The sequence below is a fragment of the Tympanuchus pallidicinctus genome, unplaced genomic scaffold (genome assembly GCF_026119805.1).
Source record: "Tympanuchus pallidicinctus isolate F22 unplaced genomic scaffold, pur_lepc_1.0 scaffold8, whole genome shotgun sequence".
Classification (NCBI taxonomy): domain Eukaryota; kingdom Metazoa; phylum Chordata; class Aves; order Galliformes; family Phasianidae; genus Tympanuchus; species Tympanuchus pallidicinctus.
This window is the reverse complement of record NW_026294802.1, coordinates 3939057-3955888: the sequence shown is the minus strand read 5'-3', so window position 1 is coordinate 3955888 and position 16832 is coordinate 3939057. Positions and strand designations below refer to the sequence as shown.

General features: G+C 36.9%; 2 protein-coding genes across 9 annotated transcripts in view; one reads left to right on the top strand and one right to left on the bottom strand.

Annotated features, from left to right (window-relative positions):
* Positions 1–16832, bottom strand: part of NINJ2 (ninjurin 2) — a 508566-nt gene that overhangs the window by 305262 nt on the left and 186472 nt on the right. The window lies entirely within an intron of this gene.
* Positions 1–16832, top strand: part of ERC1 (ELKS/RAB6-interacting/CAST family member 1) — a 292584-nt gene that overhangs the window by 118374 nt on the left and 157378 nt on the right. For all 8 annotated transcript variants that reach the window (XM_052667563.1, XM_052667564.1, XM_052667567.1 and 5 more), the window contains one exon: positions 7939–8132. In XM_052667563.1, the coding sequence (XP_052523523.1) occupies positions 7939–8132 (194 nt within the window). The remainder of the gene's footprint in view (positions 1–7938; positions 8133–16832) is intronic.

The following is a 16832-nucleotide window of genomic DNA, read 5'->3' as shown; positions in this document are numbered from 1 at the left end:
GTGTCAGTAGCTGAAGTATTTTCCCAAACTATTCAGTGGTCTTGTGATTGACACAAGTGAAACCCTAGAAATTGAAGTCCTGCTACCTGTAAAACTGTCACCTAAACCCAAACAGAGGACTGCAATAAATATTTGAGTACTTGACAAAACTGTTTTATAATAAGAAATGAAGATAAAGTTTAGAACTCAGACAAGGGTAACTTCCAACATTTCTCTTGTTTCAAAAGCTGCTTAGTAATGCGTGCAAACTTGCACGTTGAGATTGTCTTCTTATTAAATACAAGATGTAGCTATTTTTAAAACTATTTTTTTGTTGCATCTTTTTTTTTTCTCTCACACTCCTGTCTCCTATCCCCAACTCTCCCCATCTTTTCCTATCCTCTTTCTCCCTTTAGCGCCCTGAAGTTTTATTGAGTCATCCATCCAAGCCAGTAAGTTCCCTGGCAAAATAAGAAGCCATTGCCATCCCATGTAATTTTCTTGTGTGTTGCATGTGTATTAACCTGTGCTGTATGTTTGAGTATGGTGAATTAATTTAGTGTAGTGGGTGTGGATATAAAGTGCAGTGATGCATCAGACTGGTGCTAGTTACGCTCAAAAAAGCTTTCTTAGATGCTTTTACTTTTTGTCTGTGTTAGTAACTTCATTTTTGTTTGAACAGCTTAATGTTGTGCCAGTGTTTTTGTTTCCCTTGGCTGCTTGAGGTGTCCTTTCTTTTTCTTTCACTTCTATTGTCAATCCATTTTTAGACCAAGAAGGTAATAGAATTTCCATTCAAATCAAGCTTTTTGTGTGAAAGTATTCTGTAACGCTATGTACAGCAGCACATTAGAAATAATAATTAAGTTAGAGCAAATACAGGATTGCTCAAGAACTTGTCTAACCATTAATAAGCTGACAGGTACTATGTCAGTTTAATTTTGGATCGTTTTACCAACCTGCTGTTTGACATCAAAGAGCACTCCTTTCAAGGAGTGTTTGTATATTAATATCTTGGCACTGTAAATTATGTAATCCAAGGTGGTTTTCATCAGAGCCTTCTTTTGTGACTGCGTGCATAAAAAATCGTGTTACAAAACTTTCAGAAAGTTGATATCTGTCTTACTTTTGACAATGTTCAGGGTAAATGTAGCTGTCTGTCCTGACTGTAATTGTCTGAATGTTGGAAAATTCCTTTTCATTTTCATTTTTTGTGACATTCTTTGTTAAAAATTGTTTTATGAGAGTGGTTTCTATAGTCTGACTAGATTTAGAAAAAGCACTGTGTATGTGACAGTGTAAAGTATTTTGTTATTGCTCTCACAAATAATAACAGAGAATCAATTAGGGCGTAAAAACTACTATACTGCATGTTAATGGTTTGAGTGTTTTGGCTTTTTTGTTTTGTTTTTTTTTTGCATATGAGAAAGTCATAGATACGCATCCTAAGGTATTCAGTGCACAAAGTTTAGAAAAGGAGTAATAACCTTTTCTTTAAAGATATAAGGTTAGCGTATGGGGCATTTGAATGATTACATTATTTAATATTTTATAGCAGAAAATTTTTTTCCCCAAAGAATTGTATGTTCAGGTACGTAAAGCAGCTGTCAGGACTTTCCTAGTAAATTGATACGTTTCCCCTCTTTCAAGTAGTTTGCCAGCCTCTTCTCCTATAGATTGCTATCTATTACTCAGTTCATTTAATGCATTATTTTCAGTAGATTCTGTTACTAATTTTATGTAAGTTTTATAAAACTTTTTTTGTTGTTGTTAAATCTTTTAGTTGAAATTTCTTATGTTGTTCGATTCACTGAGATTTTGTTCATTTTTGTATCTTCAAAGAAGCTCTCAGCCATAACAGATCTTGGAAACAGTGTTTTCAAGAACAAAATATGTAAATATATTGATTTTTTTTTAAACCTTTCTTTATTAGACTAGTAATGAAAATATGTGATTCTCCCCCCTATGGCTAACAGTTAATTTCCTCGTCTGTTTGCACATGCTCAGTAACAATATGAATTTAGTAATATGTATTCCCAAATATTCCCCATGCACTGATCATACCCCAGCCTGGAGAGGGAAGGAGAACTTAGTGTTTGCCCTCTGTTATCACAGTACCTTCAAAGTCTGGTCATTTGAATAGGCAGCATCCTATGGAGACTCTTCACCAAATGCTTTATTGGTTCCAAGATGCGGGGTGACGGCTGTTGGTTGATTGAACCAACTGTGCAAATAAAAAAAGTCCCCAAGCCTGGAAAAAAGTGGGAAGAGGAGAATGAGGACATCTGGTTGATAATGGAATCTGCCTGTAAGAAGAGTGGAATTTGAACCTGGCTAAATAATGTTGACAGAAGGTGGGGAAAGAAGTTATGCTACCCAAGGATTGTGCTTGGTACAAATGTGAAGGAGAATTTGTGTCCAGAAGAGCATATTCTCTATGAAGTCTTTAATAAAACACAATTTTTTTGTGTCCCTGTTACTCTAAAGTCAGAAAATATAAAACGTGGGAACAAAGACTGTGTTTAATTCCCTTGTATGATATAGTCAGTAAAGAGGCTAAGGTACAAGTGCTGCATTACCTTAAGAGAATTTGCAGAGGCCATGTGGTGGTCTTTAAAGTTAAAGCCTTATTCGTGGTTCATCATAATGTTAACATCATCTCACGTAATTGGAAGCTGGGGAATGGAAGTTCCAGTTGGAATTTCCTTGTGTTTCAGCTTGATTCAGAGGAGGCAAGTATAAGGATGCTGAAGCATGCTTGTGAAGACATCTGTGGTCTGGGCATTTCCTTTCCGCCTTTGCTTTTTGTGGTGGTGGAATTTCCAAAGAGCAAATAGTTAATGTTTAGTAATGACTATGGGAACTCGTGTCTTTCTGATCTTTTCAGAGAGATACAAAAGCAATTAATATCTCTTCAAAAAAGAGAGGAGTTCACATAGTCATTAATTATTTTGAGTAATTGATTCTCTTGAGAGATCTTCCTCTCATTTAGACTTCCAGCCTTCTTTATTAAATGATTCCAACCAAATACTTGCTTATTCAGTGTCAGAAATTTACAGTGCCATTAACTAAGATCATATATTTCCTGGAAGGGATTTTTAAATATTTTGTTAATATTAAGATAACAAGCAGCTCCTTGTGACAGACTCAAGTTTTTCTGGTACACAGTGTATCAGAGGGCTCACTGAGCCTTTAACTTCTTGCACAGCTCTTCAAAAACTGTCATGATACGTGACTTTTTAGAGCATTGGATACATGTTGTTTAGAGCCCTGGAGCTAAAGGAGGACTAAGTCTGCTTGTTTTCAAAATAGATAATTTTGTTGAAACTAATATAACATAATAGAAGGCACTACAAATGTTTTATCATTGGAAAGGCTGCCTTCCCAACAGGAAAAAATAAAGTAGTTATACATGTTTGTCTTTTGCAATAAATTGTAATGATGTATTTTTGAATTGGTATGTACATTTACTGTTTATAGGAGATGTGAGGTACACTCGGAGGTAGGAGGATGGATTAAAAAGCAATCTCATATTCTCGGGAACTTCTACTTTCTGACCAGAGGTTCTTGGCAACATTTGTATGTGAAATGTTAAACTGAATTTACTGTCTCTATTCATAGGTAAAAGTAGAAAGTGTTTACTGTGAATTATTTGCTGTTTGATTTAGTTAACCTTTTAGGAATATTGATTTTGAATCTTAGTCATAGTGTTTGGAATTTTTATTTACATTTTAGAACTTTTAAATTAGATCTGAGCTGTTGTTTTCTTCTCTGCTTCTGATATACTTTAAGCTGTGTAAGATCACCTTGCCTCTTTATTAAGAGATTTTTGGCATGAGAAATACTAGCTTACAGAATTCTTTTCAATGTGTTTGGCCTTCCTCTCCATCTGTAAATAGTGCTTATTTCTGCGCAGCGTTGTTCATCTTTGCTAGAATTGTAGAAGTTAGCTTTGTCAGCTGGTTTTCTGTGGAAGCAATAGGAGCTATAGTACATTTATTTGAGGAACAATCGCTCTTTCTTTTATTCTGTAGGTACCTGAAGTGCTCACCCCATCACTTACATTCCAGATGGGGAATGATGGCCAGGAGCAGAAAAGCAGAAAGCTGTTAAACCTACTCTTAATTTATAGTCACTCTTAAGAAGTTTGAGAGCTAATCCAGTGTTAAATTTAACTATTCTCAGTCCTGAACTACATTGAATTTGAGGAGATGAAAACTGCTCAGATGAGTTAATCAAAACATAGCTTAAAAAGGTGCTACTTACTGGCTGAAGTATGAGCATGGGTTTCTCACGCAGATCAATGTGGAATAAAATGGGAAAGTTGAAAACACTCTTGAAAGTAACTTGAATTCATCTATTTGACTCCATACTGAAATAGAGGTGAGGAGCTAATGACAAGATCATTAGTACTAGTAACAGTTTAGAGGCTTAACAGAGCATGTAAAATCACCTGTAATCAGTGAGCTCTCTGGCCTGTATAGGCACATCCCTACTGCTACATACATCACTTGTCAGAGGTGGAAATGCAAGGTTCCCTTCACCCTGGCAAGTTGCTTTTTCAATTTATTTAATTATTTTTATCATACATTTATACATTTTCATACTTGCTTGTAATTATATTAAGATTTGCAGATTTAGGAGTAAGTCTCAATCAGACCTGAAAGCAGAACCAACTGAAATGTACTTTCTATGGTCGCTTAATCCAGCAGAATGTCTGAGTTCATTTGTCATTTTATACATCCATTCTGATTTCAAAATGGCTTCTTTTGGAATTTTTGTACCTGTGGTGGGCAGGGAAAGTTTTATGAGGAGGTTTTTGTTTGTTTATTTGTTTGTATTTTACTATGAATATAAGAATTCATTATTTGTGTTCAACTTTTTTTTTTTCCAATTTTCTTTTCTCTCTCTTTTTTTTTCTTAATATACTGCTGAATTATTTTGCACAATGTTACATTGGGAAGGTTGCCAATATCATCTGTTCCAGATCTTGATGTGAGTTTGTGGGAAACCTCTAAATGCATCGGTTTTCTCTCCCATACAATAAGTGAATCCAGTAGGATTTTAGATATGATCACGTAACACATATTTTGTACATAACCCACAAAATAGACCAAAGTCACTCAGTCAGTAACTCAGGAAGTGGTCTCCAGTTTACACCGTATCATATAACGTTCTTTTTGTGTTAGGTGAAAGTATCCATAATTATGTGCATTATATACAAATAACATGTGTTACATGTCTTAACTAATAATTTATGTTGTGTAAATAGCTCTTTCATTCTATAAGAACCAGGCCCACTGAGTTGTTGGCAATTTTCTTAAAGAATAAAATTGATTTCTTCTTCTCAGTAGTGTCTCTTGGGTTGTTGTGGAGATGCTTTTATTAGCACAGAGTGATATAAATAAAATCCTGGCTGTGGAATTACATTAGGTCTTGTAACTTACTTGGAATTAGAGAACTCAGTAATCCAGGCAAACAGCCTAGCTTTGCTTTTGTATTATAGAAAAAGTGTCTTGACTATCTGATTATATATTTTGGATGACATTGAAAAAGGCCCGGAGGAGTACTTGTTAAAACAAACAATTTCAGATGTTGGAAACATACCCAAATCTAGTACAAAAAAATTCAGACCAGTGTGTCTGGTGAAAAAACAGACTGTATACATTCTGTCTCTTAGGAGAAAATAGATACCTCCAATTCATTTACAGATGCCCCTGGAAAATAATGTTTCCAGTTGCTACAAAACAGCAAGTGGGAGGGAAGGATGGAGGTTTTGTTTGAAATTTTAGATATGGTTGAAAAGGAAATAAAATCAAATATTTCAAATTTCCTACAGGCTGGAAATTGTGATAAGGCATTTCAGGAACACCCATTGTTGCTCTTTCAAAAACAAAATACGTTCCCTGATGCCTGTGTCTGCTCAGTGAAACTGATGCAGTTGTCTTTCTCATTGCTAGAAGTTTCTCCCAGCATCTACATTGTGTTGGCAACGTTATTTTGACTTCCACTTTCCTTTTAAACCCTTGGAATAGGCTCTTTAGTTTAAAGTGTTTATTTGGCATAGAACCATAGGTGGTCCTAACAGCAAAAGGTTTCTTAAGTTCTCCAGCTCACCAGAGATGTGCTTGGAGCTGGAGCTGGGTCGGCAGCTCAGAAGCAGGATTTTCAGACTTAGAGCTCAACAGCAGAGGTTCTGGGGAAGTTTTGACATGAAAGTCTCTCAGAAGTGGGGAACTTAAACACATAGCCTCCAGAAAGGGCTCTGCTCTGCTGAGACCTGTGGTTGTTGGACACTCCTGCAGAGAGACCTGCCCAGAAGACCTAGAGAGTGTCAGACATCTTATTTCAGGATAAAGTACTGTCCAGTTTGTCTAGCTCTTTGAAATTCTGCTTCAAATAGAACAGTACTAAAACTGTGTAGCATAGACCCTCAGGCAGGCTGCTGCAGGGCTGAGGCTCTGGAACGTTACATGTTCCAGTATTTGGTCAATCCAGATCTGTGTCCCTGTCATAGTCCCAGTAAAGAAAGGCGTCTAGGCACCCTTTAGTCCTAGAACACTCTGCTCTGAGATTCTATAGAAGTTCACTAAAACAGGGCCTTGGATTTAACAGAGTTAATAAAAAAACAGGAGATTCCAATGTAAAAAATGTTGGGGTATGTTTCCTCCAGTCTTATTTTGCCAAATAACTGAATTGTTTTCTCCAAGTGCCTTTGCCTTTGGATGATTCTTCAGAAGCACCAGTTTCTAACCCAGAGGCTTATGCTGTTGCAATTCTGTCCAATTACCTTTAGAGGTAACAGAGTTCTATGCTATCAGACTTAGTCTTACTGTGCTTAGGAACACTGTTGGCAGCTCATAAAAAAGCACAAATGCACAGAGGGTGAAAGAAGGAAAAGTGTTATGTTCTCTTGCAGGTTTGTTCCAAGAGAAGAGAAAGACCTTGAGTCCACAGGCAGAAACTTGATTGGCAGAATCCAGAATTGCACCAGACCTGCTATTCACTGAAACAAATTTGAATGGTTCTGAAATAGCATTAATTGATAGCAAATTCAACTTCTGTGGTCAGAGGGAAAAGGGAGAAATGTCTTATGAAGGGAAGTTTTGCCCATCTCTCCTGATGCAAGCTGATAACTACCGTTTGGACCCTGAAAATACAGTCTCCATTCTGCTGGTTTAAACTTGAGCATAAATACTGCCTTTTCTTTGTCTTTGCTATGTGTGGGAACCATTGAATTCATTTTACTGATAAATGAGGAAATTTTACGACAGACCAGGCCATTTAAAGAGAATAAATCAAATGGAAACGTATTTGCTGGATTATTTAATCTGATGCTTCTTGTCCCTGTAGCCTGATTTTAAAAGATATTTCCTAATTGACTAGTCACAGATAATCTCAGTCTGGTGTCACATTCATATTAGTCCCAGTCTATGTACCTGAAATAAGTAGCAAGGACATCAGTGAGAAGTCCTGCCTGTTTGGACCCATCTGACACTGCATATACTGATCTAATTATTGAAGGCTATTAACATATGATTTAGTTTTCAGGATTGTCCTTGTTGAAAATGTCAGGTAACTAGTTCTAGAGTTAAACCACTGCATTGGAAGTGATTTTTAGGAATTTTCATGCACACTTTTGCTTTTCTTTTTCCTTCTTTTAAAGAGCTTTAACTTTTTTTCATATTTTTACTTCTCTTGTCAGTTGTGCTTCAGTTTTTTTAAAAAACCAACTTAATTTTTGTTTTTTAGACTGAGTGGATTCTTGTATCATTTATGAATTTTCCTCTTCCTAGAAAGTATTTTCCCATAATTAGAAGTATCATACGCGCAGTATGTTCATTTCTATTTAATAATTAATATTGCAATTTTGTCGTAAATGTAGTTTTGCATTCATTATAGTATCCATAAAGTATCTGTGTGTGAGTGAAGCGTCTTTCCTGACCCTTTTTCTTACAGGCTCATGAGGCAACTCTTGAGGCGAGGGCCAGCCCAGAGCTGAGTGATCGCATGCAGCAGCTGGAGCGGGAGGTAACGAGGTATCGGGAAGAGTCAAGTAAGGCTCAAGCTGAAGTGGATCGTCTTCTGGAAATCTTGAAGGAGATGGAAAATGAGAAGAATGATAAAGATAAGAAAATTGCAGAACTGGAGAGGTAAGGGTGATATACAGTCACTGGAGTTAGAAAAGTGCTTCCTAAAGTTAGTGATGACATTCCATTTTTCTTACCTTGGAAACCTTGCTATGTCTATTTTGGGAAAGCTTGTTCTGTGGTTTTCTGCTTCAGAACTTGGTTTTAGTAGAATGTAAGCAAGAAAGTGTCTTACTGTCTGCTTTCTTTACCTGCTGAAAAGCAGAGCTGATACAGACAGAATTTGCAGGTTTGAGCTGTAAGGGGATGGAGGTGGTAGGAAAATTTGCCAACGCTGTATTTTATTCAGACAACAGTTTGTTTTTGTTTAGTAAATACATCAGGTTTGGTTATCCCTAAAAAATCGAACACCAAAAAATGACTTTTAGGATCTTTTGGTACTCAGTTACTTCTGATAAATAACACTGAAATTCTTTGTAGTGGTGTAGACACTGGTAAGCTTTATCTAATGTGAGGCTGAATTGATAGATTTGCTTTTCTCCAAACCAGGTGTGATTCTACATTTTCCATCTTTCTGTTGGATCCAGGGTGTTTGGATATTTTTCTAGACTTCAGTGTCCCAGACAAGAATGGTAGTCTCTGACAATTCCACAACATTTGTATCACAATCCAAAATTACTCATCTTGGGAAAGACCTGAAATAGATTCTGTTGTCTGCCTCTTCACTGTGGTCAAAGAAGGAGTTTCTGAGCAGAAATATCTGTATTTTTGTTTGTTTGTTTAGTGTTCGTGATAAAGAATAATTTAGAAAAGTAACATAGAATGGTTTAATTATTCCCATTTGCCTTGTGCTAGTATAGGCTTTCTCACTTTTTTTATTCTATTTCTGTTTAACTACTCTGCATTTAGTATCAAAGAGATGAGGGGAACTGAGTTGAGGGCATTTCAGATTCTTTATTATGGCAGTGGTGATTGTTCACTGACTTAATGAATTCCTCTGGATTATTTTGAAAATTGTTTTCTAAGTTGTGATTACAGAAAGTCTATTTTTAGACATCTGATTTTGTTTTCACTGTGTTCAGAGAAAGAATCAAGGAGGTCCAAGTACATCTTTTATTTTCAGCAGCATCTGCTGCACTTCTTCATTTTTCTTCCTGCATCATCTGCAAGAAAATCTCAATGACAAATCCTCTGGAAAAAAAGACTCTGGATTTGATGACTAACTTCATAGAAATAGTTTGTGCTGTGATGAAAATACTGTACTGAATGGCTTTACTCATCTGTATTTTTTGGTAGAATGAATTATTGTTTTCTTCAAAGTGACAGAGCAGTTCAACTTATCAGCTAGATTTTTTTCTCTTTACGTGGTTGTAAGCAGCATCCTTTTAGTTTTCAGTTGTTATTTTGTTTAAACAAACTTCTCTACAGCTGCGGTATAAGCCAACCAAATATGAACATAATGGCCTCTCCAGCAATGTTACCTTTTTTCTGAGCAGTGCAACTTTCGTTGCATACCATACAGCATGTACTCAGCAGATCATTCAGACAATAGATTGATAGAGAAGATGCATTAAATACAGACTGGAAGAAAGCTAAATAGTGTCTCCAAGTCTTATTTTTCTGCAGCACTCTGCAGGCCTTTACAGATACTCATCTTAAATATGGAGTTCACCTTATCATCATATTAGGACAAAGCAATTAAGAGGTTGAGCCAGCAAACTTCCAATAAAATAAATGTGTCCTTAGTGCCTTATGAAGAGATTACTGTCTAGAAAAAGCAAGTTAATATTAATCATTCATGAGAATAGAATGGCAGGAAGAGAATTTTCTTGTACACATTTTTAATGTGTATGAATTTTTAAAATTACATTAGCATTCAGAAATTCCAGTTGAGATTGGGGCTTGCAGTGTTTAACACTGAGTAAACATGTATAAATGGCCTTTAATAAAAAGAGATAATGTTTTCTATAGTCTACAATGCAGTGATAAAAAATGAAGAGAAACCAAAATGGACTTTTTTCTCATTTAAAGATAAAAATCACTGCCACCCAGTCTTCAAAGAGTTAGGAACTTTTTCTTTGAAACGATAAAATTCTTAATATCAGCAAAGCAATTACTGAGTTTTTCATATTAGAGTGATAGTTTCTTGCTGTTTATCAGTTACAGGCCAAACTTTAAATACGTCAGTGACAGCATAAACTGGAAATCATTCCCTAGGAACTTGATGGAATGCTTTCACTATTCAGTTCTACCCATTCCTTCTAACCAAATGATCTTTGCTCTTATTAAAAAAAAAAAAAAGTAGCATGAGTGTCTCTCTTCTCTTTTTTAGCTCATTTTCTTTTCTACCAGTGCTGAGATAGAATAGAATATTAACTTTGTTTCTAGTAATTCAGGTAGGTCTTAAAGGTATGTCTAAGAGGAGACTACTTTTGTTATTGTGTGATTTATTGCAGTCAAGTAAGTAAGAGTAGAAAAAAATCTGAGAATAATCATGTTCTTTAACTTCTAGAAGAGGGAATGGAAGACGTCCTCAGATCGAGAGACCTAAAGTGCATAGTGTGGCAAAGTAGCAATACCTGATATTATTTTTCAGGTGAAAGTGCAGTATGATCTTAATACCAGAAAAATGATTCAAGATCTCAGATACTTCGGAATGATTTCTCATTTTCTGAATAATTACTGACCATTCTACTTGGCCGTAGTTCTCTTTAGCTGCTCTCACACACTGCTGCTCTCAGAAAGCTTACTTTCTCCTTCTCAGTTTTCACGCAAAGCAGAGGTTTTAATATACCTATTAAATCCAAAAGTTGGACCTGATCTTTTTATCTTAATCGTTTATAAAGTATTCTTTCATGTCACCCAGATGCATTCAGGCCTGTTCTATAGCTACAGTCTTGGTTTCTTGAAAAAAATAGGTAACATTGCCTTTTAAGAACTCTTCCTAAACTGTGGTTTATGCAGACTGAGCTAGAAATCATCTTGACTTCTAGTGCTTCTACAGCCGTTCAAACTCTTCTGTGTGAAAAAGAACCTAAACCTAAATGCTTGCAGAAGCATTTGTCAGGAAGCTAAAAATAATGTGTCTGTTAAGGTCTGTTACTTTACCATGTAAAGCAAAATAAGAAAGTATAAGTCACATTCAGAGAAAAACTGTACTAATGAAAATGAAAATTTTCAAATGAGAGTGTTTCTCTGGAGTTTATCTTCATGCTATTTGTATGTGAGAACTAGACCAGGAGGTTAGGAGAAATAGTAACATGGTTTTGTCCATGGAAGAGTAGTAATGAGTCACCTATTAGGAGTTACGTACAGTGAAACAGAAGGAGAAAAGATAGGAGGAGAGGAAGATGGGAAGGACAGCAGAAAACTGGTTGTAAACCTTTTCAATCTGCCTTTGGTTTAGATTTAAAAAAAAGAAAAAAGAGAAATGCTTTGCTCTTTCGCTGTTTAGTGGGTGGGAGATATTGTTTTTCAGCTGTGAGTGGGAGGAAAGATTTCCAAAAATAATGTATTAAATTTGGTGCATGCTGTGCAAAAGTTTGAAAAATATTCTTGAGTCAACATCATATTTAGAGCACAAGTTCGTTCATTTATACTCTCTGTGGTCAGGATTTTGCTTTTTTTTATGGGGAGGTGGGCCATAAATTCCCATTTCTTCTATGGGTGAACAGTCCTAAAAGTTTTGGTTTCGTCCCACTTGTGGTGGTGTAAAGGTTTTGTAGCTGTCTGGTTATTCGCTTTCTTTCTAATTAACTGTTTGCTTTTTTATTGCCATTCCATAGTCCCCCGTTTCTCCGTACCTTTTCATTTTGTGTCTTTTTTTTTTCCTTCCTCTCTTTCTCTTTCCGTTCTCACTGTCACGTCGCGGTTCCATGAGTTGTTTTGTTTTGGACGTGCGGGGTTTTTTTTTTGACTATGCCTTTTCTCAGAAAGCACGCCTCCCGCAAATTGCACCCTCCCTACCAGGTGTCGGTCCCCGCACCGCAACACGTAGGGGGGTTTGTGTGGGACTTCCTGGGAAAGTGAGTGCTCTGTAAGGCTACTGTTTGTACAGGGTGGAATGTCACTGCTGGCTGCTGCTGCTGCTGCTGCTGCTGCTGTTTGGGGCTGCTGCAATTATGCTTTTTTTCTTAGATTAAACAGAAACTAGTTATGTCGAGTACAAGCTCTAACAGTCTCTGTGTTCAAGTCCTGCCATGGTGGTTATGACCACAGACCAAAGCAGGGCCGCTGCTCTTCTCCCTGTTTTAAACTCTACAGAAGCTGGTGCTTTTCAGTCTGCTGTGTTTTATCTTTGGTTCGAATCTCTGCTATCAGTTCTTCCAAAACCAACTAAAACTCAAGTGCTCTAAAACATATCATTGATAGAGGTCAGTATTGCCTCGTTCTTGGGTTTTGTTGCAGTTACTATCCTGAAGAGAGAAAGAGAGAGAAAAAAAAAAGAGAGAAATAAAAAAAGATTGCTCTAATCATCTCGGATATGAGCATCACAGCCTTCAGATGTGTAATTTACAACGCATGTATTTGTGTGTATATGCAGTTCTGCAATTAAGAAGTGGCTGAATGTACTTGAGAGGTAACAATAAACATGAACGTTTGTGTTGTTTCAGAAGTAAGCATTGAGTGAGTATATATGAAAGTCCTTCTTTCAGTTACAGACTTCAAATTGATTTTCATTTGGCATTATATTGGATAAGTACTCCATGTAAGCACGTAGGACTCCACCATTTTTTTCCTGAAGGAAACTATTTGACTGAAAACTAAAGGGGGACAGTGCCTAGCTCTGGAATTCCAGCAGTCCCATTAATGACAGCTGGAGATGATGACTTTCAAGGGGCAGATTTTGGTAAGTTTTTCTAGAAAGAACTAGAAGATGCCTTATTCAAGGGGAAACCTTCAGACTTTTGATGTGTAGCTGCCAAAGGATACTCCTCATCTTGTTTATTTTTGCTCAACAGATAATAAAATGTTAAAAAATTTAGAGTGATCCAGAAGATACAATGAACAGTGTAAAGAAGTATCTTTATCTACAGGACAGCAAAGTGTTTGTGTAGGAGTCTGTGGAAGGTAGAGGGGGAAGAAATTAGCTGCATGTTGCATCAACTTTGTGGTTTTCTAGACTTGTATCAAGGAAACTTACTGGCAAGTTGTGCCCTAAGCTTACCTCAAGACAATAATTTGAAGTTGGAGTACATATTTTCAAACCAATGCTCATATCTTGTAGTAATTCTTCTTGCTTTTCAAGCTGGATGCAATCTTAAAGAATTTTAAAAGAAAATTAATAAGTAAGAACCACCTCAGGGCAAGTAAGAAATTTAAAGTCAAGAAGATGTTGTCAAATTAAAAAACACAAAGGTATTTAGGAAGTAATAATAATCACAGTTAACATAAAACTTGAGAGATTGTGTGACTATAATTCTATATTATAATATGGGAAATCTCAGTAAAGTCCTTCAAAAATAATGTGAACGCTGATTCAGATTAAGGAAAACTGAAATAAGTAAATATCACTTTTAAATATTCTAACCCATTTGGGACCTTAAATTGTAAAAGCAAACTGAGTATTCTTATATTGTAATTCCATGCTATGAATTTAAGACAGAATTTGCTGTTGTTCATAACTATATTTTTGGATTCATGCATATGCAGCTTGATTTTTTTCCCTCGATTTTGACTCTCTTAATCCATCTTCTTCAAAGTACAAAGATTTTTAGCTGTTTCTCCTAAAAAAAACCCACTGGATTAAGTGGATTTTAAGATTCCAAGTTTAATCACTTAAAATTCAGGACAAATTGAAGATTGCCATGTAATGTTACTTTACCACTTAGTATATTTATGCATCATAGTAAAGTGATACAGTTTTTAATGACACAAACACATTTTTCCCCCAAGAATGCTGCTTTTCATGCATGAAGTACATAGCTGAAATTGTCCCTGCAAAAAAGCAGGATGAGGTTGACACCTGTCATGGGAAATTTCAGCAGTATCTGTTAATATTTGGCAAGCAACTGACAACAAAGTCTTATAATGGAAATAAGTGGTTAGGCCCATAAATAGTCCCAGTCCATCAGAGAGCACACAGATCTAGTGAATGTAAGATTTTATATCATTTCCATGTTTGGAAATGAAGAAGTCATTTCTTTCCTTTTAGTCTTGTTTTGTCTTCATACAAAATGAATGTTAGATCTGAAGTCCCATGTGGAGTTTCACTGGGGAAAAAAATAATTCCTTTTATGTCATCCTAATGCTCTAAATATATAAGAATATAAGTCATAGGCACTTTTAGTTATAGATACTTAACTTCAGACGTTTGAAAGTATTCTGTTTTTTCAGCAGGCAGTTGTCTGCTTTCTGAAAGTCAACTTTTGTTAAGGTGCCTGAAGATCAATGCTGAAACTTCCTAGTCACTTTTGAAACCCACTTCTAAGAAAAGGCTAAGACACAATGCCAGTAACTGCAAATCCATCTGTAGAGAGAGTCAGATAAAAAGGCCATCAGAATGATTTTATGGGGACTCCTCAATTCATCCTCACATTTTTTTGTGTAACGGATATTCTATTCTCCGTTTGTTCTTTATTTAGTTGTTCTTTATTTCCCATTCAGTTTTAGGAGAAACTGAAACCTTGTGTTATGGCAGAAACAGCTGTTCTATTAAACATGATCACAGAACCCCAAGCAGTCTAGCCTTTGGCATGTGAGGAAGTCAGGACTGGTGCTGGCTGCGGCTGAATGAGATTGCTGAAGTACCCCATCACTGAACCTCCTAAGTACTCGACCCAGTGTTACTGCCATGGTCAAGCGGGCAGGAGTGACACTTTCCAACAGAGTGATTTGTCTCTGTAGAACTTATTACAGACCGTATCCTCTGTTACATTCAGCAGTGGACTGAAAGCACTGGTTTATCTGCTCTGCCAATACTAATACTGAACACAGCACTCAAAGTGCAGCCCCAGTGGTGCAGAGCACAGAGGGACGATCACCTCCCTGCTCCCACTGGCTGCACTGTTTCTGATCCAAGCCAGGATGCCATTGGCCTTCTTGTCCACCTGGGCATACTGTTAGCTCTTGTTCAGCCAGCTGTCAACTAGCACCCCCAGACTCTTCTTCTCATATGGCTTTCCATCCACTCTGCCCCAAGCTGTAGCATTGCATGGGGTTGTTGTGACCAAAGTGCAGGACTCAGAACTTGGTCTTGTTAAAGCTCATACAATTGGACATAAGATGAATACTTACTAATAGTGAGAAGCACCCATTGTAAGCTGGCTTCTTACAGCTTTCCTGTAGCATTAAAGTTCTGTTTGCTTTTATCATTATGTCGTGGTAGTAATCAATCATTCCCTCTCCTGCCCAAAGCTGTACTGAATATAGGAGTTGTCATTTGATGATTTATACTCTGCCTGCATTGGACCAATGATAGGTTTTATTTAGCAAATATCTCCTGACACAACTGCTATATCAGTGGAGTGTAAGAACTGTGATATAAGTAAAATAATTAGAAAATCAGAGGAGAAAAGACTTATGTAAATAATGACCCCTATTTGCATATCAGGGTTTAATTTCTTACCTGACTTGGCTCTACCACTTTAAAAACTGTCTTGCATTATTTCAGTCAAGATCTTTAAGCAACATGGAGGTGCCCATACTCACAATACTAGTATGTTAAGAGGAAAAAAAAAACAATACTTTTTTGTACAATTGTTACAGTAAAAGCGTTAGATCCTGACGTAGTCTTGGAGTACAGTAAGAACAAAAAGGACATCACCACTATGTCAGTGAAATAATGTTAGTGTCCTGTTAGATTACATTTGTGCTCTCAGACCTAGACACCAACCTTCTCTCTGTTTCATCCCCTTTCATCTAAGTATCTGCTGAAAAGAAATGATAAGACCAGCCATCATTCTTCTTTACAAAGGAAAGCTTTCAGAAGTGGTGAAACATAAATGGCTTTTCTATTTCCAGACTGACACGAGAAACATCAAGCGTATATTCTTTGCTGTCAGACTGCTTTGAAGGAAATACAAAATAGTAATCACTCACTGCCAAGCAAGTAGAATTCAAAGATTGACTAGAAATCATTGCATAAATGTCTTCCTAAGGGTTTCTGAGGTTAACGTAGCAGGCTCATTCGCTCTCTATAATATACATGCATGAGGAAAAATTATAGTTGGAATAATCAACAGCTTTTCAAATGTATATATTAATTAAAATACCGAAGCATTCACACCTCACCACCTTTTGGTCTGCACCTGGAAATCAGATCTAAATTGGCTTTACCTTTAGAATTAATCAGGTAGCATCTTAAAGGAAAATGGATTTCCCTGTGACTACCATCAGATGTTAGTGCTGTGTTGTCTCCCTGTGTGGTGGTTGCATCAGAGTACACAGTTAATGGGGCTGGGCAGAAGAGCTGCTGCTGGATCTTGTAAGGAATGCTGCGAGTGTGTGTTCCTGCTCGGAGAGAAACAGTGCCAACTGAAAGTGTTCTTTTGCTGTGTCATGAACGTGGCCTACTCTGCCTCGGGTTCTGCTTGCTTGTGCTGCTTCTGTGGGGCAGGCACTGGCTATGCTGATCAATTTCACTGATTTGGCCCCTGCACGGGGACTGCTGCGTCTGGTCTGCAGCACATCGCCCTTCACTTTCCCAATAGATTGCTGGCATCTGCAGCCGTCTGCCTCATTTTGAGTGCCAGTGCACATCTGGAATTTTTTCTAATTGTAATATGCTTTCAGATGCAACTGTCATATTCCTCATTTCTGTTT